The sequence below is a fragment of the Augochlora pura genome, chromosome 1, assembly GCF_028453695.1.
Source record: "Augochlora pura isolate Apur16 chromosome 1, APUR_v2.2.1, whole genome shotgun sequence".
Classification (NCBI taxonomy): Eukaryota; Metazoa; Arthropoda; class Insecta; order Hymenoptera; family Halictidae; genus Augochlora; species Augochlora pura.
In genome coordinates this window covers 15,840,874-15,868,519 of record NC_135772.1, presented here as the reverse complement: position 1 = coordinate 15,868,519, position 27,646 = coordinate 15,840,874, and the positions used below count along the sequence as shown (strand labels likewise).

Below are 27,646 nucleotides of genomic sequence, written 5' to 3'. Positions count from 1 at the left end.
CAATGGCAAAACGAATTCAATGATTCAGTACACAGTGGACATTTACATAACGGCTTATACGTTCTATTAACTGGTAGGAAAATAATTTTCTCAACCACTGTGAATTTCTAACCTAACGTTCATCTAAAAATCATTGTATAATAATTCGTTGAATTCATTTCTTCGTATAACGCTATAGAATAATAAATACATAGTAAATATTTAATAAAAGACAAGGTGATGTAAGCTTTGTATCGAATAGAAAGATTCGTCGAAATTTTTATTATTGCACCTCATTCTCATCAAAGTCGAGGTGAACACTCTGTATATGAACTTTATTGAATTTTTTTACGACTCACAAGTAATCCTTCTGTAGTTATCAACGTACCAAGCAACAAGATAAAATTCTTATAGTACATAAATAAAACAAATAAAATAAGATAAGATAAAATATAATAACTGACACAACAAATTAAACGATATTATAAAGTTATATCGCTGGAGGGCCGTTATTATCGGGCGAAGGTATACGCCGCGAAGGAAGCGGAAAATGGGGGAGCATGATAAGGGTAGGATCGGGGCAGTACAAACGAGAGAGAAGTAAGGATTAGGGCCGACAGGTTCAACAGGTGCTGTATGAAGATTGCAACGGCGGAGCACCTAAAGAAAATGGACGAAGAAGGGAGAATGATAGGAGATATTAGTTTCGCGGCGAAAGAGGAATGAAGAATGTATGAGGGGCGGGAGAAGTGAAAAATATGCGAAGAGGGAACGTGTCAACACGGGATACTTGCGCGGCAAGAACAGGGGCGCAGAGGATCAACGGGCTGGGCCACTCTCTTGAAGACTTAAGAACATTTGATAGGTTGCGGAACTAATTATAATATTCCACTCGAAATTGTATATCTTCGTCGCGGTTTTGTGCTGATTTACTGACCCCATCTCTGAGCACAAAACGAGTCGAACGAATTTACAATTTTCATCCTATTGTTACAAAATACAGGAATATGTGTAACAATGACAAGAAAATGGTAAAAAGGACACCGTAAAAAGCTTCGTACGATTAAAATTGAAAATTATACTTTAAAAATCATGGTTTGTTGATATAAAAAATGTGTAATAATGTATTAAGCAGTCGCAATAGTGTCGTAAGTCGAACGCGATGGTTTCACGATCGTCGAACCATAAAGCGATGCGAACGTGAATGATTATTTTATGGAACATTTTATTGGCATGTTAACAGATCGCTGAACGCGATGGAGAACCAGGGCTGCCCTTGCGGATGCGAGTCATCGTATTCGTCCGAATCAATTAATCCGCCGAATGAGCCGCGTTGTAGCTGCAATTACGACCCCTTCAGCGACAATTCGAAAGAATCGGAGATTTACGATCTCTCGTTTGCCCTGAGGAAACTCGCCGTAATGAAGTGTCAGATGAAGAAATGGCGAATGGAACGACTTCAGTTCGAAAGCGAAAATAGGTCTTTGAAACAAGCCCTGCAGTCATTCGGTATCGATGTATGATATTTCGTACCGACTTTCTGCTTTCTAGTCACTTGGTTCGCGCTAAATTGATTAATTGGAATTCAGAACCGACAGATACGCGCGCGCGCGCTCGCGCGTTTTCTTCCGCCGCCCCTTTCTGGGCCAGTCTAGTTCAATCGAAACGTACGACCGCACGCGAAGCAATTAATATTTCTAAATGGGCAACGGAGTCGAATGGTTTACACTGTCATACACATGTTTCGGTAGCATCAGTTTGCATTCGACGATACCAATACTTTTTTGAGGAATATTTGTGCTTTGGTAGTGTACCCTAAACAGAGAACTAATATATAGTTCTATAACTACTGTTACAGTTATAACTAATATTATATAGCTATTCTATAGCTAATATTATATAGCTAACTATTATAGTTATAACTAATATTATATAGCTACTATATAGCTAATGCTATATAATTAACTATTGTAGTTATAACTACCTATTATATAGTACTATAATTAGTATTCAATTGAATTTGATTATTATTCGATTGCCATTCGATTGAAATAAATCTGAACAGAGTTTTGTTTCAATAGTAGCTTGACGACTATACTTTCGATCATGGAAGTAATAAATTTGTCATTAACGACTTGAAACAGATTTTCTCGTCAATAAAATGAAATACGTTTCGTTTTATGAATGCTAAATATGTACCAATTAGAGGAGTTTAAAATAATTTATGCACCGCGACGCGACTTTATTCATATTTTATAATGAGTATGCAAAGCACTCTACCTTCTGTAAAGCAGGAAGATTGTTCTGTGTATAGTCGAATACGCCCATCATCCCGCAAAGCTTTATTAAAATCGGATTTAGATCGGGGCTTTTCTTTTTTAGTAAACAGCTGGCTGTAGATGCAGCAAAATTGAGCCGCGGATCCGTCCAGAGAAATTTCTTAACCGTTTGAACTAATGAAGAATCTCTAACAAGGGATAATAGCTGTTTAACAAAGGATCTGTTTACCTTCGCAGAATTGAAAAAATTGAATCTTCTTTCTTAAGATTATTTCGAACGATCAGGAATATCCGTATAAAATCCAACGGACGACCGAAACGTTGATTAAATTTATAAAGTCGAATTCGCGAGATCGAATCCTCTGTTCTAGGATTATATTAAACAATCAGGAATGTCCATAGAAAATTCAACGGACGATCGAAACGTCGATTAAATGTTCATAAAGCGTGCTCTAGAAATATATTTAAAATTGATGTGCTTAAACATGCATAACTTTTGACGATTAAATTGCGTATTTTAATACTGCTCGATTGTTAATTAACAGTTTTATCGTCGAAATGTACGCTGCGCGGTATAACAATCTATATTCAGAAAAGTGCACGTGAACGCGTCAATTGATACACTAATCGAGTAACAACGTGTTACTTATTTAACAAAGTACAGTTAGTTTCTCGGAATAAGCGAAAGAATTGCCAAGCATCGATCGACGCGCAATGAAATAAATTAAAAAAAAAAAAAGGATTGCTCGCAGGTTTCTGCTTGGGAATTCCTGGACTCTATAATTCCGATAATCGTGACTTATGGAATCATGCGGGTAATCAGGAATGTGGATAATCGATATTCCGTTATCTGCCACTCGGTGCCCAAATATTCCACGTTCTCGTTCGTTAACAGTCTACTTAAAATGTACGTGGCAAGGCAAGCGCGGGCCAAGATGGGAATCATTTCAATTTTAATGCTCCTGGTACGGCGATACATTCTCGTCCCATTAACAATTTGTCTCTGTTAACGACACTACTCGAATATGATTGGCCTAGAAATCAATAAAGTTATTCTCACTTAGCTGCGTTAAATAATATACATAATAATACATTAAACTATATTAACATTATATTATATTATAACTATTATATTATATAGATATTAAACTATATTAACATTATATTATTATTATATTATAATATTAGCACTTGAGACAGTTCGATTGGAAAGTAATTACATACTTAACAATTTTACCAATAATGTTAACATATTGCCCACACGCGTCGCGATTGCTATAATTAACGATATCGCGTTGTCAAGGATGGAGAACATTATGAATTCCATGTTGAAGTTTCACAGAGACAGCGTCGCGGAATCGGGTTACACGGGGATTCTCGCGGAATCGAATCGATATTTCCGACGAAAAAGGGAAATTCCCCTTTAAAACGCTTGACACAGTGCTGTTGTTTCGGCGGAAAGGGGTTCGGGGGGAGGGGATGCATTACTTTGAAATTCAGAGTGCTCTCCGCGATCAGTATCTTACGCGTGCACCATACCGAGTGTTTCTAAAGATTAGATGTTTTTGTGTAGGTGTAAATGCGGATGAGATATTGAAGCCTGATCCGCTGCTCGTGCAGTCCCGGGAAGAAATCGAATGGCTGCAAAATGCAAACGCGGCGCTCGAAGATAAAGTGAGGGATCTGGAAGAAACCCTCGCCGAACGAGATTACGGGGACGATCCCTGTGCATCGGTACACTATATCAGGGAGAAGATGAGAGTTCTACGGGAGCGGTTCGCCCTCGAAAAGAAAGAGTATTTGTCGCCGGGGTTCTTTATTCGAGTTCTGTTGCGTTGCGACCGTGGACGATGTAATTGCCCCGATAGTTCACTGTTTTAAATTTTTGTTCACGGACGATGCAATGTCTGTATCACTTCAGAAGAAACATCGATAATTTCGATAATTTTAAAAGAAAAATTCACACTCGATACGACGATAAAAACGTAGAAAAATCTGTCTAGAAATTTATTTAAAGAGAGTTCAGTTTCTAAACTTCGTCGGTTCTTTAACGATCTTAAATTACTACAGCAATGTTTATTTAATCTCGAAAGTATGGAGGGAATTACCCATTCTCGCAACGCGGCGGAGTCAGTCGCGTCGGCCAACGAAAAAAAAAATTAAGAAACCAAAAAATCTCGTTTCCGTCGACAGATTAAGGGACGTGATATCGCACTTGAAATTAAAACTCGCGCAGACCGAGGAGGACGTGAGCTGTCCAGCGATATATCGCCTGAGGGCGAAGCTCCGCGAACTGATGAAAGGAGGTCAAACGGCGGACCAGCAAGTCTCGAAGGTCGTGGAGAGATCGATCGAGACCCTGGTGGATCTCTCGAAGAGCTGCGACGACCTGCGTCTGGAAAATGAACAGCTTCTGGCGCAGCTGGACGAATTACGTCGTCAATTGGCGGAGCTCGAGAAAAAGCAGCCGAGGGAAGAACCGCCGACGGAGATGCTGAGAACGGCCGAAACAACGACGGTTCCTGAATACATAGACGTCTCCGAGCTGCTGCAGAAGCTACGGGACTGCGAGCACGCTGTTTCCGAATTGAAACAGCAGCTTGACGAGAAAGACAAGATTATCGAGGCGCTGAGGAAAGAATTAGAAGGCAGGGTGGACGAGAAGGATCTGTTGGCCGAGATCGCGGCTATGAAGGCGGAACTCGGCAAAAGGGATGACAAGGTATTGCAATGTGACCCGTAAGCGAAAGTAATCATTTTATAATTAACTTAGTAATAACTTAAAGTTTGCTGACTTCATTATTTGCCTGTAAATTCTATTATTACAAGGTCGATAAAATCTACTAACAAATGATATTTACTTTATCTATTTTCTTTCTATTTTATTTCATTTATTTTATTAATCGCGAAAGGTAATTGTTGCTTCAAAAATGACATAACCTTGACATCAAATGATACTTATTTTGCCTATTTTCTTTCTATTTTCCTCCATCTATTTTATTAATCACGAAAGGTATCTATTGCTTTAAAAACTATATATAGTAACGTCAAATGCATAATCGTCGCTACAGTAAATAAAACATTTTTAAATCCATTAGCAAAACAATTAGGCGGATACTCCAAGCAGAATAAATGCTTGAATTTACTAACGCAGTTAACTAATGAATTTCAGATGAGGGACCTCCTGAACGAAATGAGACAATCGGAGATAGACCTGTTGGGTCTAAGCAAACTACGATCGGAGCTGGACATGCTGAAGCCTCGCATATCCGAACTCGAGGTCGAGAGGGACTCGCTGATAGACGAGGTGGCGAAATTGCGAAAGTTGCTGGAAGAGAGGAACGATCAAATAATCGAGATCCTGGAGTACAAGAACAAGCTGGAGCAGGAGATGGCGGAGAAGGAGCAAGAGGCGGCGCGGGTGATCGACGGCTTGAGAAAGGAGATCGACGACCTGATGTCGCAACTAGGGAATCTTCAGGGCGAGGTCGACGAGCGTAACAAGCGGATCGCGGAGCTGGAGAAGTGCTGCGCGGAAAGGGATCAGCTTGCGAAGAAATTGCAGCTAGCCGAGGACGAGTTGGGGACGTTGCGAAACGAACTCGCGTCCGCGAAGGCGGCGATAGCGGACCTCCAGGCGGAGGTGGACGCCCTGCAGAATGACAAGGAGAAACTGTTGAAGGAGTTGGACGAGACGAGGGAGCGGGTTAACGCGTTGACTGGCCAATTGGCGGACGAGAGGGCGGCCAAGGAAGCTTTGCAGAGAGAGCTGGAAGCCGCGAGGAACGAGATCGAGGGACTGCGGAACGAGAACTCGGATCTGAAAGATCGGCTGGACGCGGCGGACGAGGAGAATAATAAATTAAGGAGGGAGAACGACGGCTACAAAGCGGAGCTAAGCAACATGGCCGCGGAGCTGGACAAACTGAACAAGGCGAACCAAGATCTGCAGAAGAGCTTGGAGGCAGCGCAGCTGGAGAACGACGCGCTGAAACTAGACGTGTCGGCGTTGAGGAACGACCTTGACAACGCGAGAAACGAGGCGGAGAGGCTGAGAGCCGACGGGGACGCGTTGAAGGCCGCGGAGGGAGGCGCGAAGGCTAGAATCGACGAGCTGGAGTCGCGGCTGGATGATCTGCAAGTGGAGAAGGACCGTCTGGCCGGCGAGAACGCTGAAATGAAAGCCAAGAATTTGGAGTTGGAACGCAAATTGGATGACGCGATCAGAGAGCTGGATAAAATGAAAGCAGAGAATGCCGATCTGTTGGCAGAGCTGGAACGGCTGAAGGGAGAATTGGCGAAGGCCAAGAGCACGATCGATCAGCTGAAAGCGGAGATGGACTCTTTGAGGGACGGGCTGGACAAGTGCGTGGACGAGATGGAGAAACTAAAAGCCGAAAATGCCGAGCTTAAGGCGAGGGACCAGGCTCTCAGAGCGGAGCTTGATCAATGCAAGGCGGACGGGGACTCGTTGCGGAACGATCTGCGGCGGGTCAACGCGGAATTGGACGACGCGACCAACGAGCTGAATAAGCTGAAGGAGGAGAACGGGGCGCTTAAACAAAATTTGGATCGACTGGCTGGTGAAAAGGACGCGCTCCAGGCCGAGCTGGACCGTCTGAGGGACGAGGCGGAGAAGCTCCGCGAGGAAATAGATGCCGGGAAACGGAGAGAGGCCGCGTTGAGCGACGAACTCGATCGCATCCGGCGGGAAAAGGACGCGTTGGCGGCGGAATTAGACAAGCTGAAAGATGAACGTTCCGCGTTGCAGAACGAGAGGGATCGGTTCAAGAAACAATTGGACGACGCGAACGACGAGATCGAGAGGCTGAAGGAAGAGTTGGAGCGGTTGAGGGACGAGAACGAGAGGCTGAGGACGGACGGGGAAGTGTGCAGAGATGATTACGATAAGCTGAAAGCCGAACTCGAGCAACTGAGGAAAGAGAAAGATTCGTTGAACGACGAGCTCGAACGGCTTAAGCGGGAGAAGGACGCGTTGGCGGCGGAATTAGGTAAATTGAAGGATGAACACTCTGCTTTGCAGAAGGAGTGGGATCCGCTGAAGAAACAATTGGACGATGCGAACGACGAGATCGAGAGGCTGCGGAAAGAGTTGGAGCGGTTGAACAACGAGAACGAGAGGCTGAGAACGGACGGGGAAGTGTGCAGAGATGATTACGAGAAGCTGAAGGCCGAATTCGAGCGACTGAGAAAAGAGAAAGATTCGTTGGACGACGAGGTCGACCGACTTAAAAGGGAGAAGGACGCGTTGACGGCGGAATTAGGTAAATTGAAGGATGAACACGCCGCTTTGCAGAGGGAAAGGGATCAGCTGAAGAAACAATTGGACGACGCGAACAATGAGAACGAGAAGTTGAAGGACGAGTTGGCCCAGCTGAAGGACGAGCTGGCTCGCTCGCAGGCCGAGAACGATAGGCTGAAGAGCGACGCGGACGCGTGCAAACGGGAATGCGACGAGTTGAAAGCCGAACTCGAACGATTGCGAAAGGAAAGAGACAGCTTGAATGACGAATTGAACAAGCTCCGTGACGAGCATAGTAGACTACAAAACGCTCTGAACGCTTTGCAAGCGGAAGCGGATGATTTGAGAGCGAGACTTGACGCGGAAAGGAAGACCAACGAAATCATGAAAAACGACTTGATGATTTTAAACAGCAAGGTGCAGGAGCTGAGCAAAGCGCTCGACGAGGCCAGGGCGAAGAATGCGGCTTTGACCGAGGAGAATCAAGGACTGCAATCAAAGTTGCGGGACGCGCAAGAAGAATTGAATAGCACGAGAGCGGAGCTCGCGGATTTGAGAGCGGAGATCGACTCTTTGAACAAGGAGATTGCTAATTTGAGGGCGCAGATCGCTAAATTGGAGGAGGATCTCGAATATTGGAAATTAGAGCACTGTAAGATCAAGATGGAGGTGGACAAACTGAAGGCTGACCTGGAGAATGCGTTGAACGCCTTGAACGAATGCAAGGTAAATGAAATCGATGGAAATTTTTACCGTTTCGTTAATTTTTAAGTAATTCTTATCCATTTTAGTTTACATTTTTCTTCGGCCTATTCTATTATTTTTATGTTTTAAACAAATCATTGTCAAATAGTTTCCTAGTTACTCAATCTATTTCAGAGAATAACAAGTAATTTGGTGTGCTGAAATTACATTATTAGGAGCAGCTTAGAAAAATTATTCTTCATTTTATGCTAAATAAAATATTACGCAGAATGTTTTATAGAAACGTTCGAGATCGTTAAAATCCGCGGGGTGATCAAAGGCCAGGTTTATCCTTTTTCCTTCACCAGGCTGCGAAGGAGGCATGCCAGGCACTGTGTAATCGGCTGCAAGCGGAGAAGGCCGAACTGGAGAGGAAGATCGCGGATTTAACTGCGGAGGTCGAGCAGCTGAAGAAAGCTGTTGAGGCAGAGAAAGCGGGTAGAAGCAAGTGCGAGGCTGAGCTCGCAGCCCTGAGGAACGAGTTGGACGCATTGAAGAAGGAGTTGGAGAATTTGAGGGATGAGAACCGGCGGTGCAAAGGGGAGGTGGACGATCTACGGAAAGAGATCGCGGGGCTGAAAAGCGAGGTGGACAGGTGCAAGGAGGAAGTCGCCGCGTTGCGGGACGCGAACGAGAAGCTGAAGGCCGACGTGGCCGCGTTGAACAACGAGAAGAACAGGCTGCAAGAGGAACGTGACAAACTGAAGGCCGAGGCGGACGCTTTGAGGACGGAGAACGACGCGCTCCACCAGGATCGGGACAAGTTGGCGAACGAAGCTAACAGGCTGAGGGGCGAGGGCGACGGTCAGCGGGGCGAGCTCGATAAGCTCAGGTCCGACTTGGCTTCGCAGAGGGCCGCCGTCGACAAGCTGCAGGCCGACCTGAAGGACTGCCAGGCCGAGAACGGGAAACTGCAGCAGCAGCTCAACGAATTAAAGAACGATTTGGATAGATTGAGAGACGAGAAGAGCAGGCTGGACAAGTCGTTGGCGGACGCCGAGGCCAGGGCTAAAGCTTTGGAAGCCCAGCTAGGGGATCTGCAGGCCGAGAAGCAAGAGCTGCTCAATGAACTTCAGCGGCTGCGCGACGAGCTCTCTCGCCTTATGAACGAGATTGATAAACATAAAGCTGCCGCGGAGGCAGCCGGGAAAGAGCTGGCCGCCTTGAAGGAGGAGTTGAACGCTTTGAGGGCGGCGCTGGACAAAGCCCGTGCCGAAAACGAGGCATTGATCAAGGAAAACGAGAAACTGGGGTCTGACGTGGCGAAATTAAATCAGCAGCTGCAGGCGTTACAGGCCGAGAACGAGGCGATGAAGAAGGAGAACGCGGCGATGTCGTCGGAATTAGCCGCGACAAAGGCCAAATTAAAAGATGCTGAGGACCGGCTGAACGATCTGCGCGCTGAGAACGACGCCCTCAAGGCGAGGGTCGCCGACCTCGACGCTGTGACGAAGGAGCTCGAAACGGTGAAGAAACAGTTGGCGGATTGCAGGTCGGAGCTGGATAGATTAAAGGCGGAATTGCAAAAATTGAAAGAGGAGAACGAGAATTTGCGAAACGAGCTCGACGAGGCTCGAAACGAGGCGAAGCGGCTTAAGGAAGCGAACGACAAGCTGCAAACGGATCTTGACGCTTTGAAGGGGGCCCACGATAAGTTGAAGGACGATTTGGAGAAGCTGAAGGCGATCAATGAGAAATTGAAGGACGAGCTGGCCGATTCGCAGGCGTTGAATGATAAACTGAAAGAGGATTTGAAAAATCAGAAGGCGATCAATGACAAGCTGAAAGACGATTTGGAGAAGTCGAATGCCGCGAATGAGAAGCTGAAGAAAGACCTCGACGCGCTGCAGGCAGCCAATGATAATTTGAAGAATGATTATTCAAAGTTGTTGGCCGAGGCTGAGAAATTGAGGGATGACAACAAGAACTCCGCGACGGCGCTGAAGGATCAATTGGACAGGTTGAAGAAGGAAAACGATGATTTAAGCAATGAAATTGAAAGATTGAGGGAACAATTGAGTCACTGCCAGGACGAAGTTGCAAGGTTGAAACGGGAATTGAAAGACTGCCAGGATGAGAATGATAGGTTGCGCAAAGAATTAGGGCTATCGAGGAGCGCGAACAAGAAACTAAGAGCATCCTCGGGTATGAATATTAGAGTGATGATCCTCCAATTTATTTACCATTAAAGTTTGTTATTATATTAGAATTATTAGAATTTCCTTACTGGATTTATTCTGACTATTTATTTTCTAAAGCAATTTTATTAAAATATCATTTTTCATTAACATACCATTTTTTAATAAAATATCGTTTTTTAATAAAATACCATTTTTTAATAAAACATCATTACTGCAACGAATATAGAGCAAGACACGATCACCTTGAGGAGCCTTACAGACGATTGCGGCGATTTCATTAGGGCAAACGATTTGTTAACGAAAAAGCTCGACAAGCAAAACGAAGGTGCGCACTGTTTATTAAGCAACAACTTTGTAGACTTCGATCTCTTAATCCGTAAAATACTTGAATTCATTCGACGCAGGTGTGCAACGTGTTCGCGATTACATAACATTTTTGGAAGGCAAGGTCGAAGATGAGCCCAAGATGGCGGACGAAATGGACGACGACCCGAGCATTGATCCGGAAATGAAAAAGGAAATAGCAGACTTATTGAAAAAGTCGAAGGATTTGTCTGACAATATTTATAACACTGAGAAAGAAATTCAGAATATCGCTGGCATCCTGAAGCAACTTCAGGTATGTTCGGCATATAATTATGATCTCAAAGTGCAGAAATTATTTGGCACAGGATAAATAATTAATTGATTTTGCTTGGGAATATCGTGGACTATAAACACGTTAAAATTTATATTATTATAATTATCGAATCAATTGGAAAAATATTATTCCGATGTAAATCTTTGATTATTGAAAAACTAATTTCTTGATTAAGACAACATTGAACGTTCAATATTTTACAGGAGAAACCAACAGGAGCGTTCGATCCCGATTCCTGGCTTAACGTAAGCAATAAAAGCAATCTTATCTGGCGCGTTAAATTAAGCGATGCTTAACTTTATTACAGCAATTTACGATACGGTGTTTTATCTACTGAGAAAAGATATAAATAGATCGTTGAACTTGTACAGGATTCAGGTTAACACCGCCACATTTGTGGTACACGTTCTTACGCAACGTGTGAACAGCGACATCCAGTTTAATAACGCAGTTGAATGAATTACTGAACTCGATGCTCTAATAAATCATCCCACCCTCTGAAAATCAATAAAGTCTTTCAGATTCGAGGTCTTAAATCTTAATCTCGTCTTCGAACGCGTATAAAAATTCAATGATTCAAAATTAACGACTGTTATCGTCTTTCTAGATTATTAGGAATTAAAAGTTACTCGAATAATTTCTCCAATTACATTTCTCTATTTTATAATAGAAATAACTATGCATCTTTGTTATTCGCTTTGCTAAGTCAGATCAAATACGCATACTAAAATGATATTAAAAATTATTTAAGATCTTGAATCCTCGAAGCAACATAATTTCCTTTATTAATTAATAAAGTTCTACGGTATCGTGATAGAGCAGAATTAATTTTCAATTCGGTAAAAGTAATTCGGAAAAAATGTGTATTAGATATACAGGGTGGGCCGGAATTCGTAGTACAAACCGAGTATGTCGTAATTTTGTACAAAGAAATAAAAAAGAAGTTGGAAATAAAAAATAATTTTTATAACCGGGACTCTATTAGGCTTATAAAGTTAGGTATACAGTTTCCTCGATTTACAATTCCGGTTATTAATTCGTTTCAGTCGTTGACGTTGACGCAACTGGCGCAGCTGCACGACAAGATCTGTCTATTGACCTCGGACATGGTGAATCAGGACGAGCCGAGGGCAGTTAGCTGCGAGCCGGGTAGTCCACTAAGAGCGGATTACAATATTTTAAATCAGCGGATAGCCGCTCTGCAGAGACAGATAGCGGAGAAGCAAATGGAGACGGGATCGAAGCTGCAGGAGCTGAGGCGGGCTCTTCGGCAGGAGCAGGCTAACCTAATTCGAATCAACGACGAAATGAATTTAGAGAGAAGACGTAATTTGACCCTTCAGTCCAGAATGGATGATGCATCTTAATTCGGTTTCCTTTAATCTAATTCAATGCCGCCTTCACGACACTACGAGTGAGAAGTTCTTACAATGAATTCGTTGAGGGAGACGCCGCCGACAAGCTACAATGCGTACACCAGTGTGCCGTTCCTTACGAAATATTCGTTTGTCGTTGCAGTCCCATTGTAATCAGATCGATGTAAATATGTCCAAATAAGAGTCACAGTATTATCGGATTCGCTTCATTTCTTTGAGTTTCGCATTTCATCGCAGGCTTGGCAATGCCATTCATTCGCATTCATTAAGTCTTTAAACCCGTCATAAAATTGTCAAGTAACCAAATGAAAATACTTAAACTCTTAGACTTGTTTCCATTGATAAAACTGTCAAGTAAAAAAAAAATAGAAATATTGTAGATTAAAAAGATTATTCTGGATATAAATCATAAAATGATTTTAAGTGCAAAGTACGGATATAAAATGTGGATTTATGTGCCAAAATTTTGACAGCTGTCATGACTGGCTATCGGTATTCTACAATAGAAAAATAGAAAATCTAATTTATTCTCATTTTACGCTATGATCCAAAATTTACTTGCTCAAACTTCAATGAAATTTAATTGTCACGTAGCGAGAAGAACAAATTCTACTGCATCACGTTTGTACGGCATCTCGACGATTTAATTAATTTTGGAAATTATTTACGCGTTTCAATTCATCAGCGAATCGAATTTCTTTGCAGCTTGACTGTTTTATAAGGAATGAAACATTCGGATCAGATGTGTCTGATGTACGGCAATCTGCCCGCCATCAGCGCGGATGTTGCAGGGTAATCGCGGCGTGTGCAGTAAAAAGCGAGCGGAAAGACACGCGGTTCCGCCGTAACGAACATGTGACATGTAACATGCTGCACCGGGGCTGAACGTGCCCTACGTTTGCCAACACGTTTTTATGAAACACACAGGCGAGTAGTTAGGCGACATTAAATCTGTTTACCCCTTTTTTTTCATTTTTTAACTTTCCATGGTACATCAAATCTAATTTACGGGATCTACGAGTAAAACAGGGGCGCGCCGACCGCCGGACGCAAAGCTGTTCTTAAAACGTCGCGCGACGAACCGGCAGTAGTAACAATTTTATGATAGAACGAAAATAATTAATGGAAAAATTATATTGCGAAACTCTTTAAAAATTCGTCTTTGTTTCGATGCATCTTGAAATGAAATCAATAGAAGCAAGTTTCATTTAGATTAATACAGTATAAGAAATTCTTTTAAAATTGTTGTTTAATTCCTTAAATGAAAATGACGAATCTTTTCTACAAATATTTTCTATGCCAAACTTGAACCTGACATGTCCGTCACGTATTAGAATATTTAGAAATTATATAAATTTCTACGAATTGTTAAGAAAGAAATTATTATGACAATTAATGAGCTACGAGGAAACAAAGAGTATTAAAAAGGAATTTAAATAGTTCGTATATTTCTTTTACGATAATTTTAATAATGTGAAGAATTCTATCTTAATTTCATCGCAATTCAAAGAGAATATTTTTTAATTTCAATTTAACGTCAGTATTAATTTATTAATGTATTCGATTACAAATGAAATAGCGTCTATATTTATTTAAATATACTAAATAAAAATAGATATATTTTGTGTCAACTCCTTGCATAGAGTCGAGCTAAATTGAATTGTCTGCACTTTACTCTGAAAAAAAATCCTGATATATGTTAAAAAAAAATAATTCAACCCTTTTTTTCATACTGTACAATCGTTCAAAAGCCTATTACATAACGAGCGAAACTACACACGTTTTAAAACGACCAAGAGAAACGATATCAATAATCTCATTATAGCCTATACCACCTTCATTATCACGATCGTCATCTTTGCTTACTGCATCTCAAAACGCGGCGCGAAAGTTCAAATTTCTTCGGCTAATCAGCCGTATCGATTAGCTCGAATCTCCTCCAAATCCTCGACTAACACGGGGGTGGCTAAGCAGACTTCGAACAAACCGCGATACGGTGTCGCCGGTAATCCGAACGCGATCGCGATCGCGCGAGTTACAACTGGCGTGGTAATTGCGCCCGGTCGCACCGGTTACACCCTAATTAACGCAGCGGCGAGAGGGGGGGAGAAAAAATGCCGGCGCGGCGAGCCAATAACGCGCAACGTTCTGGAAAACAGTAACGGTTAATAATGGCAGATAGCCTCTCTCTCTCTCTCTGTCTCGGTATGCGTGCGCGTAAACGCGCGCGCGCGCGCCCGCACGTTTATTCGATTTCGCGCGCGACAACGCGATTTCCTGTTTCGTTTCAGAGATCGTGTTGTTCGATCGAGATTAATTCAATTGTACAGCGGACCGCATCCGTTCCCACGACTTTATCAAAATCGTCCGCGGCCTGTGTGTACGCCGGCTTCCCGTGTTCTCTCCCGTGTCGCGACGATCCGCGCGCGGCACCCCCTCATCCCCCTCATCCCCCTGCCCCCCTGCCCCCCTGCCCCGCCCCCGTCGATCCGCGCGCGCCGGATGTTTCCCGACAAAGAGTGTACACATAATTGCGATGCGCTGCTAGACCGAGCGGTGAATGAATTGACGGAATCCGTTTAGCCGTACGTTCATCGGCGCCCGAATTGGAATAAGCTCGTAAAGTGCCGCGCGGCGTTGGCCCCGTGGCCGGGCGTATTATCAAAACCGACGTCAGCTTATTGAAAGTTCCCGTTGGCGACCATTACGGTTTGCCAGTTTACCTTTCGGGGAATTAATTGTCTTCAGGATTTACACAATCGATTCGAAAACGCGATTAACCGCGGTTTACTTTGAGGCCAATGATACGGGCCCCGGGGAGGGGTAGGGAGGCTAATTTTAGGCGGCGAACGGGACGCCGCGCGTTTTCTGCGCGCCCCCGCTTAATTTACGGCCTCGAAGGATTTTTACGGCCGCGCTGCGCGCAATATCGAATGTTAGGAGAGCCGAGAGCCGGAAGCCGTTACCGCGTTCGTTTCCCGTTTCATTATGAACGGGGCGGGTTAAACAGCCGATAGTCAATTATCGCGGATCGTTTAGGATACGATTATTTGGAAATAGTTCTCGAGCCGCGTTCCCGTTTACAACGAAACGGGGTGTTTCGTTGAGAACCGTACACCTCGACGTCTCCGCCAATAGCGATCTTAGAGAGATAAAAAATAAACTTCTTTCGGAGTTCTCGACGCTTTACATAGGAGCGCATATTTCTTTTCGTTATATCTATATATTACTTTGAAATGACTTTTGAATCGAAATATAAAAACGCAGCGTGAAATTATCACCTTCGAGATACGAAACTTGATGAAAAGTGACTTTGAAAGAAATTCCTTTTCACGTCGCACCCGTCTCTCGATGCCGGTCAAATTACACGTAGAATATTACATGTGTAATAATTACAATAGAATATAATATCAATCAGGGAGGGGATATTGAACCTGATTTTAAGCAAATCGCTCCATATAGTTGACATAAGCGCGCTGCTGAAAATGTTTATCGGATCGTTCCCGAATTTACGCGGCGCGCACGATTCTCGTATGATTGATAAAACGATTCGGTTTTAATTGATTTTAGAATATTAACGTCACCGGTGGCTGTAAGCAATAAACCGTTGCATGCCCGAATAACGTGATCGATGCTTTCACCGCCGCGTTTCAAAATACAACGTTGTATTAATTAATTATTAAGCGGTTGCGCGCCGAAACGCGCTTTATCTTGGACGATATTTCGAAAATTTGCGGAACGTATTAAAGTATCGACGGCGTTCGACGGAGAAAGCGATGCGCGGGTCGTGGGCCTCGTCGCTGGGCTATACCCATCGCTCTGATAACATCTTTTCGTCTAGCGTGATACGATTTTCATCGGACGATAACGGGCGCCCTCCCCCCCGAAGGAACCGAAAATAGCGCAAACAAGTCACGTTATGCCCACCTTTTCGATGAACTGGGCGCATGCCAATGTTAACGGTCGATAAGCTATTCTATTTGGTACTATTTTCTGATACCGTTACGTGAGGAGGAGGAGCGTCACCGAATGCGGTTGACTTCTGTCAGTCCGAGAAGCCGATCTCCATTGATATCGGAATATTTCTTCTTTGGAAATCTCTGCTTTCCGGCTGCGTTTCGCTGCGCCCCCTGGAAACAGGGGGGTGGGGGGACTGTCTGGGGATGCTCGTACAACAAGCATTAGAATTCGATGGTAATAGGAAGCATTGAAATCTTCCAGACCAGTCTTCTGCTAATTTATAATAAAGGGATGTAAATATTAATACTTTATCCGCTGGAAACTTTCTGACGATTAAAATCGAAAGCTGAGAACTTTTTATAAATAAATTATTTCGATCGGTACAATGACTACTAAAAAATACTCCAATATTTCTATTAATAATAAATGTCTTTTAAAATAAGTTTTTTTTATTCAGAATTGTAAATTGAATGTTCTCCTGCACATAGCTAGTCACAATGACGATGTTTAATTATTATTAGTCATGAGATGTGTTATATTCTTTAACATAAAATCGCCTTCCTTTATGTAACGAATTAATTTCACTATTTATTCTGCAATAACATCGCGCGTTATTAGAATCGAAGCGTTATATAGTATTAAAGAATTATCCTCTACTATAATTTTCATAGGAAAATTGCTATAATTCACGTATTCCTTGTATCAAACAAACAGTTTCTGGTAACACCCGCAAAGTTTAGCGCGAAACAATAACTATGTCGAGCATGCAAGGTCATTGTATAAAAAGGCGGATTATGTCATAATTTTACCTTCATAAACGACAATGACATTTGATAAGATCAACGATCCCGGAGATATTGCGTTTAATAATTAAAAGCACCTCTGAAATAGCAACCCATGTCAGAAGCCATGTTCAGTATCGCACGCGAAGACATCGTAAAGCAATATTTGCTCCGCGCGATACAATGATCGTTTCGTATTTTATCTACTTCGCGTTGTATTTGTGCTTGGTGCAGGTGAGGATTGATTAATTAATGCGTGCTGCATCTCATCGTAATTGGTATGCAACTGTATTCGTAAATGAAGCGAATAATAAGATTTTTTTCTTTTTTTCAAAAGTGTTCGTTAAATTAGTCAGCTCGTTAGCAAAAAAGAATTCGGTAAATGAATTCGTATTTACGATAACCGTTGTTACAAGGTATCCGTTGCGTTCTCTGTAATGAAACAATACAATTTTTTGAACGTAAAATTCTGCTCTAAAAGATTCCAAATGAATATGCTACTGCACGCGGATGCGCCTATTACGCAATATTTTCACGTTTAATAAGCGTTGGTTATAGCACATTGTTATCCGCAATTTATCCATTAACGATCCGTTTTGATTTTCACATCGCGGAGAGTTTACGCCATTGTAGCTGCGAAAATAGAGAAACGAAGGCTCTAAATAGTATCCTCCTCTATCAGAGTCGATCGCTGCGCGCGAAATATTAACCCTTTGCACTCGAAGAGCACCTTTAAAATTGCTCTATCCCGTACCAAAATAATTTTTACAGCAACAAAGCTTAGTTTTAGAAATATTATTAAAAGTGAAATTGTTGATACAAGTCGCAAGAATTAATTTCGTATAATATAAAATGCACTTTGTTATGTAAAATGGAAATACTGTAAGCCGGAAGAATTATTTTAGATAGTTAATATGGTTTCGAGCGCAAAGGGTTGAAAATAATATTTATCAGTTGAATATGTTAACCATCCATTTTTTGTTACAAGGCTGATCTCGAGGTGCTCTTCGAAGATGGCGGCTGTGTTCGCTCGAACGACGATTACATCAAACCGGATTCTTGTTTAATGGACGTCGATCAGGATAGCGAGTATGGGACCAGTCTGTCTACGAGCATTGAGATCATAAAAAAAATGAAGAGTGTTATTGTACGTTTCATCATGTTTCTATAATTATTATTGCGGCACTCTTTGTAAAATCTCTTTGTAAACAAATTCACAAGCACTCCATTTTTAACCTTCTGAAAAACTTCGATCGTTAGCTATCTGAATTAGGTTCAATGACGTTGCCGAAATGGATTTAAAATTATGTAACAAAAAGATGTATAAAAATTTAAATTTACGTAACAACAGGTAGGTTATTTGCATAAAACTATGCACGATTGCATAATACGTGTCATCATCGGCTACTAGGACATCGAGAAGTGTTTCTTAGATTTGGTATTTGTATTTATGCAAAAATGTCGTGTTTGTATCTGTTGTGTTATTTTTATAGGCATTGGCCAGCGTGTTTGGAATGGAAAGGGATGGCGAATATACAGTCGACTTTGGAGTGCGCTTGGTCGTAAACGTCTGCGAATCCTTATCCGGCCCTACTACTAGCATCGTATTTCCTATCTTAAAAGCGATGAACCTGCCATCTGATCCTTGCCCTCCAGAACCGGTACGCTGACACAAGAGCAATCGGCATAATTACTTGTTAAATACGCGAGTTCGTACATAAAACAATCGACTAACACGAATAGAGCATTAACTTTCATTATTTCTCGAATATCCAGCATTTATTTATCCGGCGAGCATTGTATTTTTTGGTAACGAGTGTTACACAAAATTTCCAAATTATTATCAAGATTATCAAAATTTCCAAATTATCGTGGAGGTTGTTTCAAAATTTCCAAATTATAGTCAAGGTTATGTCAACATTTCCAAATTATTGTCGGTGACGATTAATAAATTAAAAGCTCCGAAAAAACAGGAGAGAATAATATATTTAAACACGAAGAAACTCCAAACTTGAATTTTGCTGTTCATCGCTGTTAACATTAATTATTATTGCAATTTTCAGGGCGTGTACGGAAATGACCATTTTGTAATGGAAGAAGGGAACAGCGATGGTTTGCCAGATTCATTTCCTCCTGGCAAGTATTTATTGAATCTTACGTTGTTGCTGGACGATGTTGAGCTACTAGTCGAGTATGGCATCTACCTAACAGTACTATAATTTCTTATACTCGTACGACTGTTCCAATTATCATAACGTAGATGCATGTAGTGATTCAGCAATAGATACGAATTTGCAAATATAAATCGTCATTGTTTTTGTCGTTTTTATTTTCATAAATTAACATGTGCATGACTGAATAATTAGAACTATAGAACTAAAATCTCGTTAATTAATTCTATTTGAAATTAAACATTTTGATTATATACTTACGTAGGTATTTACCTTGAATTTCCCATGAATTTTTATCTCAACTTTTTCTAGCATTAGTTTCAAATTCACCTATAAAATTTATAATTGTAGATTCACAAATTGGAATCTTTTAATTGTGTATTTTTTACTACGATACTTCGATTAGCGCCGATCAATTCATCGATACAATGTGCCAGAATTTGTCTGTATCTCCAATTTTATGCAATAAATAATTCGCTCACCTCGCAGCATCGATTACGATACTCGTTAACGACACAAACGTCGTCACGGCGTCGCATAAAACGCGGACGGAGTTACTCGACCCCCGTGGATGAGTAAACACAAAATAAAAATTAATAGAGTAGTATACAGTGACTAGGTATTTTTTACTTCGCGCGATAATGCGAAACGCGGCCATAAAATACGACGTTAAGATCGCCTGAAAGATTTGAAATAAAATTTACAGGTGAAGATAAAATGTCTTCGTTACGTTCGTATTTCTTCAGTTCCTTTCTGAGTATTAAGGGTCGAAAATAAAAACGGCCTGATACGTTTTATATGTATATAGAGCGTGTTGCTTTTATACGTTACCGTACGTGTAACTCAAGCGGAAAATATGTGACCCCGCGTCGCGTGTAACACTTGCAGCTTTTATTTCGCCTACGGATACTTTGCCGGAATAGTATGATCCCGCGGAAAATGAAATTTTCCGTCCGTCGCGCAGTCGACGATGCTTTAGGCCCATTTGGATCGATGCTTATCAATCTTCGTATGACACGTTCCTCGACTCGTTTGAAATGAACTTAACTGCAATTAATCCAAGAATTGTAGAAACATTCGAAAATTTAATTACAGAAGTGTATAACGTTTTCAAAAAATTCTGTAGAATTTTAGAAAATTACCTTTTAATTAAATCTGTTCTATCAAATGTACAAACTAATTTAGCCCTTTGCACTCGAAGTAATTTTAACTGTAATTTTTAAATAATTTTCCTGACATATAGCATTTCTATTTTATATAACAATATTTTAATATGAAATTGAATCTTATAACTCATGCAACAACAGTTATACTTTTAATAATTTTTGAAATCTAATTTATTATAACGTAAACATTATTTCGGAACGTACCGTAACAATTTTAGTGGCGTCTCAGAGTCACGACTCGAGTGCAAAGGGTTAAGTCTTTTATTCTACGAACGGCTGAGATCGTGATGCAGAAGTTAGGGGTTCCCGGGACGGCCGAGAGAGCGAACTCTCCACTTACGATTTACGACGTCGCCAGCGATGCGTCCAGTTCGAGTTTCGCATATCTGGGAACCAAATTGCGCCTCCGAATTCCCGAAATTTCCTTTTCGTTTATTAACCAGAGACTTGCAAAGCGACGGCGTGCGATTGAGAGGCATCCGGCGACGTTTCTCTGTTTACGCGGCTTCCCGTGTGCCCTTTGATAGTTACCCGAGTTCAAGGATTATCACTCCGAATCGCGTCTTCCGTGAAATTTTGCCTGCATTATTCAGTCGCAGCACCGAAACATATTATTCATCCCTTAACCGCTGCGCCCTTGCGAACCGATAGTTTCCCTTATCTTCATCGGAATCAGCTAAAATATCAAGTCGACCGTGTCGTCAGATAATGCTACATACATTGTACATACGCACATGTACTGGGGAAGTTGGAACTACCTGGGGCGAACAAAATTTCCAAGTAGAAAATTTGAGGTACAAAAACGCAAGTTGATCTTCATATTTCTATTAAGAGAATTACGTTTGTTTGAAAAACTTTTTTGTGCAACGAATAGCTAAAAATTGTCACAGTTAAATGACTGACGCTATATATAGTGAATCGTAAATAAATAATTCCTTTACAGAAATTAAAGGTTAATGGAATTTTGTATACTTCAGGAACGTTAATTAATTTTTCAATCAACAAAAATTAGCATAGTACATAGGTTATGGTAAGTTCAGAATATGGTTCTTAGTATTCGTTATATAAAATAAAGCAATAATTTTTATTATAAGTTACAAATTCCACTAAGCTAATAAAATGAATTTATAGAAATTTTTTAATTTTTAAATTTTACTATACCTTTTAAATCATCCTTAAACATTCCTTGCATACTTTATTTAACAATGGTGCTCAAGTGAGATTAGATTTGCCCTTTGACGGTAGTGTAAAAGAAAAAAGGCGCGCGTGTTTGCGTGTTCACGCGTGAGCCGGTGCGCCCCCTTATCCGAACAATTCTGTTCGGGCGTGGAGGAAAATGTCAGAAGCCGTGGGACTATGGTATTCGTGACCGGATTACTTACACTTGTCTTACTCTTTTTCATCGGAGCCGGCTAATTAAATGAATGCCTGTCGAGGCTGATACGGAGGCGTATCGATTTACGTTCTGCGAGAGGTTGGTCATTAAAAGAGATCACCGGAGGCGGACACCTTCTTTCCTTTCCTTTTTTTTTTCTTTCTTTTTTGTTTCACCGCGCAGTAAAAGAGAATCGTGTTTGTCGCTCACCTACTTTAATTAATCTCGGAAAATGATGTGTACACTGCTAATTAAAATTGCTGACCGTTGCCAAAGTTCCCGGGCGAAATTAAAGTAGACTTGACAAAGAGTTCTGCTAATTTGAAAATTCCACTTCCGTCGTGCGCTTCGCCGCCCGCCGCTAATATTTCAATAATTGGCTGCTCCTCGATTTCTACAATTTGTAATTGCAACTTTTGCGATGAAGTAGACTGTTATTCGTTCGATTCTCGAAGCAATAGCCTTCATACGGATAGTTAGATTATATTTGATTTAAAACATTTAAGAAAATCGTCGCAACGCTAAATTCGAATAAACGTGGTCAGTGAAGTAATAACGAAATTAATGGAATACGCAAATTATCTTTCGCATCAACAAATACGAAACGATCTGAGGTACAGTAGATGTACAAATTTATGTAACAAACGTATACAACGAATGTTTCAAAGCTCAGAGAAATGTTCGTAATTCGCCGAACGGAAACGTATCACCGAATTGAAATATTCAGCGAATAAGATCGCTGTAACATCGCCGTTACACTAACCGATGGTTATTGTTTCGCTACGAAACAAACTTCGCCGTGAAGTAACACGTGCCGCGATAGAATCAAACGTTGTATAACTACGGGAATAAAACTAGGAGACAGCGGACGAGCGAACGGGACGCGAAACTATTCTCGTCCAATCTAGAAACGCGCTAACAATTCCTTTCGAAACTTGCAGGGACATTTTATTCAGGGTATTGTATCGCGACGGTTCGCGCCGCGGCGGTTCGTTCGATTTGGAGTCGCGTGACGGTTTCCAGGTGACTTCTAACTTTGTAATGATTTTCACCGGCTCGTATTGATGTAAACGGGGCCAGCGGTCAGATCTTGATGCTTGCGACCAACACGCATACCATTAACGTCATGTAACACTTGTCGCGCTCGTTGTAAGCATGGAAATGAATCGGTCAATGATTTCTTTAATAACGCTAATGGTGTCGCTCACACATCGCGCGGTTTCCACGAAGAGTGGATAACATTTACGATGGAGAACGATACCTATAAGAAAATCGAGGCGTCGGAAAAGATTTTTATTTAAATTTTGCCACTTTTTAATCGATACAGGCAATTTTTAGTTTCTTAGCACTCCTTTTTAAAATAGTTTAAATATTTGAAAGATTAATGTTTCTGGAATAAGAATTCAATAATTTCGTTTATATAATAATTTTCTTTTTTATTTAAGTTTGCTCTTGCTTCAGTTCCAATTATCATTGCACGTTTATTTATTTAGCGTATTTTGCCGTCGGTGCTCGCAGGAAGTTTATGTAACGATGCAACGACGCCGTAATTGCTACATTGACCGTTCCGCCGACGTCGTTGGAGTTGCCGTAGTATCCTCTCCCGGGTAAATCGCTCTGAAATTATAGTTTTATAAGAACAAAAGTCGTTACAAGATACGGTCGGACCCTACCGGATGGGCAGACCACGCGATTTATCGTGATACCAATATTTACCCCGAGCCGAGCGCCTCTGCACCGCCCAGATCCCCGGTGGTTCAGCAACGAGGACCTCGAGTCAGCAAATCCGTGGTCCCATCCAGCCGGGTGTACGGAGACGATTTCGGTAGAGCTGCATCGGTAACGCCGTGAAAAATGTCTTATTGCGTTCGGGAAACACTCGCGTCTCGCGGGCATCGGGGAAAACTGCGCCCCGCGCGCCGACGGAGACTTGTAAATTAAAACGGATGGTGCCGGCGTCGCGCCCGAATTTCATTTCGCCGAAAGTTACATATGTTAACGTCGCGGCTTTGTTTCGCGCGCCGAAACATCCAGGAATGTGCACGCGTACACGTATCGTCGGCGATAACATTCTCGCGGAACGAGGCGCCGCGGAAGCTTCTTCCGTTTCGTTCTCTCTTTGCAGCGTAGGATATGACGTCTGAAATTTGAAAAGTCGCTCGAAACGATAACCTCTTGAAACCGTCGCGTTTGCATCGATTGCAAACGAGCGCGACCTTTATTGTCCTTTAAATAATTTTCTATCAGTTGATATTTATTTATGAATAATTTATTTCTTAGTGTCGTCCTATCTTGGCACTATTTTAAATTTCTTTCATCCATTTTTGCCATTGTATAGAATGGGAAATAATAGCCTCCTTAAGTAGCAGAAATAAATGACATGATTATCTGAAGAATTTTTAAATAATGTATTTTTTAAAAAATCGTTAAATTTGTTACAAACGAAAATAAATGTCTATTTTTAACATATATGCGGCTTTAATGGTGTTTACTTGCTTGATAAAGCTAATTAATTAATTATATCGCGACCCATATAAACTAGCTATTAAATACATTAAAATAAATTAAATTACAACAAAATCAATTATCAGGACAGTGTCCATTTGTCATACAGCATAACGTAAAGTTTGCATAAACGATCGAGGTTGCCCGAGAACAGGATTTCTCGTGCTACGTAACGAGAAAATCTTAATTCTGACCGAAAATATTCCACCGAAAATTGCAACCGTGATCGCAAAAACGTCGCAAGCAAAAAGCACCGTTGTGCACGTATTAAAGAAACGCGGAGAGTAGAGTTAACAACATTTTTGCGCAACCAAAACCGTAATCCCTTTGCGCTATTTTAATTAAAAGAAAAAAAAAAAAAAGAAAAAGCGGAACGCCGGACCTATTCCCATGTATAAACATTTTTTTTTTCTCTCCACATATATGACAGGCTTTATTACCATATCTGCTTCGTTTCGAACGAAAACATTGTCCACGTCAAATGTGTGAATTATAATGACAGACCGCTCCGGCTCGTTCGATCGAATCCTTTTTCCAAGGGGGTGGCATAATGGAGCTCGTTTAAATATTAATGCCATCCGCGATTCAATCGTTTCTATATTCGAGCGAAACGTGAAAAAAAAAAACGGAAAGAAAAAACGATACGCGTTTAACAAGTAGGTCGTGGGAGTACGAGAGCGCCGTGTTTCTGTGTACACCGAAATGAAATATCAATAGGGATCGCCTATAGCCGAAGACGAGCCGTTGTTAAAATTAAAGCGGCTCGAAAGCGGCCGTATTATCCGGCGCAAAATATTTCGGAATGTCGGGCGGCCGCATCATCTGGCCGGTTGTGTGTTTTGAACTTAACCTCTTTCTTAGCGTGAACCCCTCTCCCCCAGAATCTTATTGCGGAAGCAATAAACTTCCTCCTCCCGACGCTCCATTGTCGACGTTCCTTGGACTTTCAGTAACCTCGTCGTAATTGTGACGAACGTAGCACTTCCACCATCCTACTTCAACGGATCCTTTTGTAACCGACTCGAGGGACCATAATCAGCGGCAAGAAATCTCTCGGCGATCAATAACGACTTATCGCAGCCACTCAATATTTTAAATGCACGACCGTCCCATAAACAATAAAACGGTTTAGTGGCCTTAAACGCGAACATTGTCGCGTTTTAGTAACAACTCGTAATATCGGGGCACTCGTAGCCGAGAGCGGAATCGTTACAGCTTTCTTCCATCGAATTACGACGCTTTCGGTTTTATTTTCGGAAAACGCTCTGCCAGCTCTTGGATTTATTAAATATATGCGTTTTCTTTGTTGTTATTTCCTTATATTGGCAACGATTCATTTTATAAAGAATGGTCTCGTTTCATTAGTCGCGTGTGTAAATTTAGGTTTCTAGGCTTCTTGAGAAATCGGTCGAGGTTGAAATTGTTATTTAGCCTTTCACACTGGAGTGATGACTCTGAGACGCTGCTAAAATTGTTATAACAATTTTATATGCATAAAATGTACTTTGTCATGTAAGATAGAACAATGTAATATAAAATAGAATAGTATAACTCAGTGAAAGTAATTTAAATTTACCTCTCACACTTAACAATAATTTAACATCGAGTCTATGATATATTTATTATATATAAAATAACTATTATCCGGAATAAATCGAATAGTTGTATTCCACATGACTGCGTATCTCTGACGAAATCCTCTTATTGTTAGAGTTGTAATAGATTGTAAATTGATCCGCTGTGGAACGCGTTTAATCTAACTATCAATCGCTGGATAATTATTGAGCTATCGGTTCCGATTGGCAAACGATGAATGCTCGATAATTTTGGTCGCGAATAATTGCCATTTAATTTTTTCATTAAAAATGAACGAAGCAAGAGGACGAAAAATGCAATATGTCTTACAAAATATAAAATCTTTCGTTTAATGTAAAATAATGAACTAACTAGAAACTCTGTATACATTTAACAAAATAATGTGATATTCTTTCACTTTGTACTCTTAAGAAAAAATGTCAGTATTATTTTATCTCGCTTATTTTCTAATAAAAAAATTGAATATGTCTTATGCGATAAATATAAATTATGCTCGAGAGTAAACTAATGGTAATTGGTCATTCTACGGTAAGCGGCACAAGGTATCCTAGTTAATGTTTGATTATGGCGCGTAAATGAATTTACCCTGGCCGTAATATTAATAAGAACAATGTATATATATTTTAAGTTGGGCGACTGTGTTAGCTTTACTTTACAGGATGACTGAGGTACACTGTGTAAATGTTGTAAGAGGACTGAATCTGGCTCACTCTCCGAATGTCTCGAACTCTCGCTTCAAATGTAAGGGTGTGATTTCGATCGTGGAGGTGAACAAGAGAAGTCGAAGGTGCTTCGAATTGAATATTTTGTTAGATGATAGGTGAAAGTGATGGAGAAGCGGTATCATGGAAAAATTATTCTGTAAACAATAGTTATACAAAGTATGCATGAGAAGGAATTATTCTGTATAATATATAAACTCTATTTTTTAATATAAAAATAAACGAAAATAAACGACACGAACTTATTAAAGGACCTAACATTTTCGTATAAAAGTAAAACAGTTTCAATAGTTTAATTATATTTATTCTAACAGTAAGAAAAATATAGGTCACATGCCCCCTGTACAACTTACTGAATACGAATATGTAATATTAGTTAATCATAAAATGGCATGAATGAAATTTAACCAAAAGCCGTCCTTCGTTCAGATCATTAAAAATCGGCGGTGCCTCTTTATTGCAGTAATTCCTTCAACTGGAGTTAGCAAAGTAGCAATTTTTGGTTATATTGGATTCGTTCGTGTTTGCCACGGTATTTGCTATTTGCACAGTGTTTATGTCGGAAAAGGAAGCGAAGTGTTCACCGAAATCGACGGAGTTTGGAATTGCGGACTGGTGGTTAGGTTCATCGTGTCGCGGATAGAGGGTGACAGGACAACCGTTTCCGGAATCGTGAAATATAGGGCGGCCAACTAGCGGATTAATTATACGTGCATCTTTTGGCACTGGCTGCCGTGCGAACTTGTTCAACTATTATGCTGTCCTTCGGGACACGGCAATTATCTTCTTGTTTTAATGATTGTAATCCGGCGACTTCCATTGTAATTCGCCGATTTTTAAGAACAGATTAAACTGCACAAACCTGGCAAATTCAAAAACTGATTTTTGCATTAGTAAAAAATAAAGTTTTTTAAATATTTATCCAGAAACTAGTAAATTTTATTGTA

General features: G+C 41.0%; 2 protein-coding genes across 2 annotated transcripts; both read left to right on the top strand.

Annotated features, from left to right (window-relative positions):
* The first annotated feature begins 1,235 nt into the window (after positions 1–1,235).
* Positions 1,236–12,413, top strand: LOC144478513 (uncharacterized). Its single transcript, XM_078196489.1, has 10 exons — positions 1,236–1,488; positions 3,832–4,054; positions 4,452–4,980; positions 5,431–7,270; positions 7,544–8,247; positions 8,574–10,410; positions 10,633–10,731; positions 10,811–11,025; positions 11,250–11,291; positions 12,093–12,413. Exons 1-10 carry the CDS (start codon positions 1,236–1,238, stop codon positions 12,411–12,413), a joined length of 6,063 nt encoding a protein of 2,020 aa, XP_078052615.1.
* Positions 12,414–17,258: 4,845 nt separating this feature from the next.
* Positions 17,259–19,823, top strand: LOC144470104 (uncharacterized). The gene is made up of 4 exons (XM_078180935.1): positions 17,259–17,398; positions 18,153–18,311; positions 18,658–18,825; positions 19,228–19,823. The coding sequence occupies exons 1-4, from the start codon at positions 17,348–17,350 to the stop codon at positions 19,381–19,383; spliced, it is 534 nt and encodes a 177-aa protein (XP_078037061.1). The 5' UTR covers positions 17,259–17,347; the 3' UTR covers positions 19,384–19,823.
* The last annotated feature ends 7,823 nt before the right edge of the window (positions 19,824–27,646 follow it).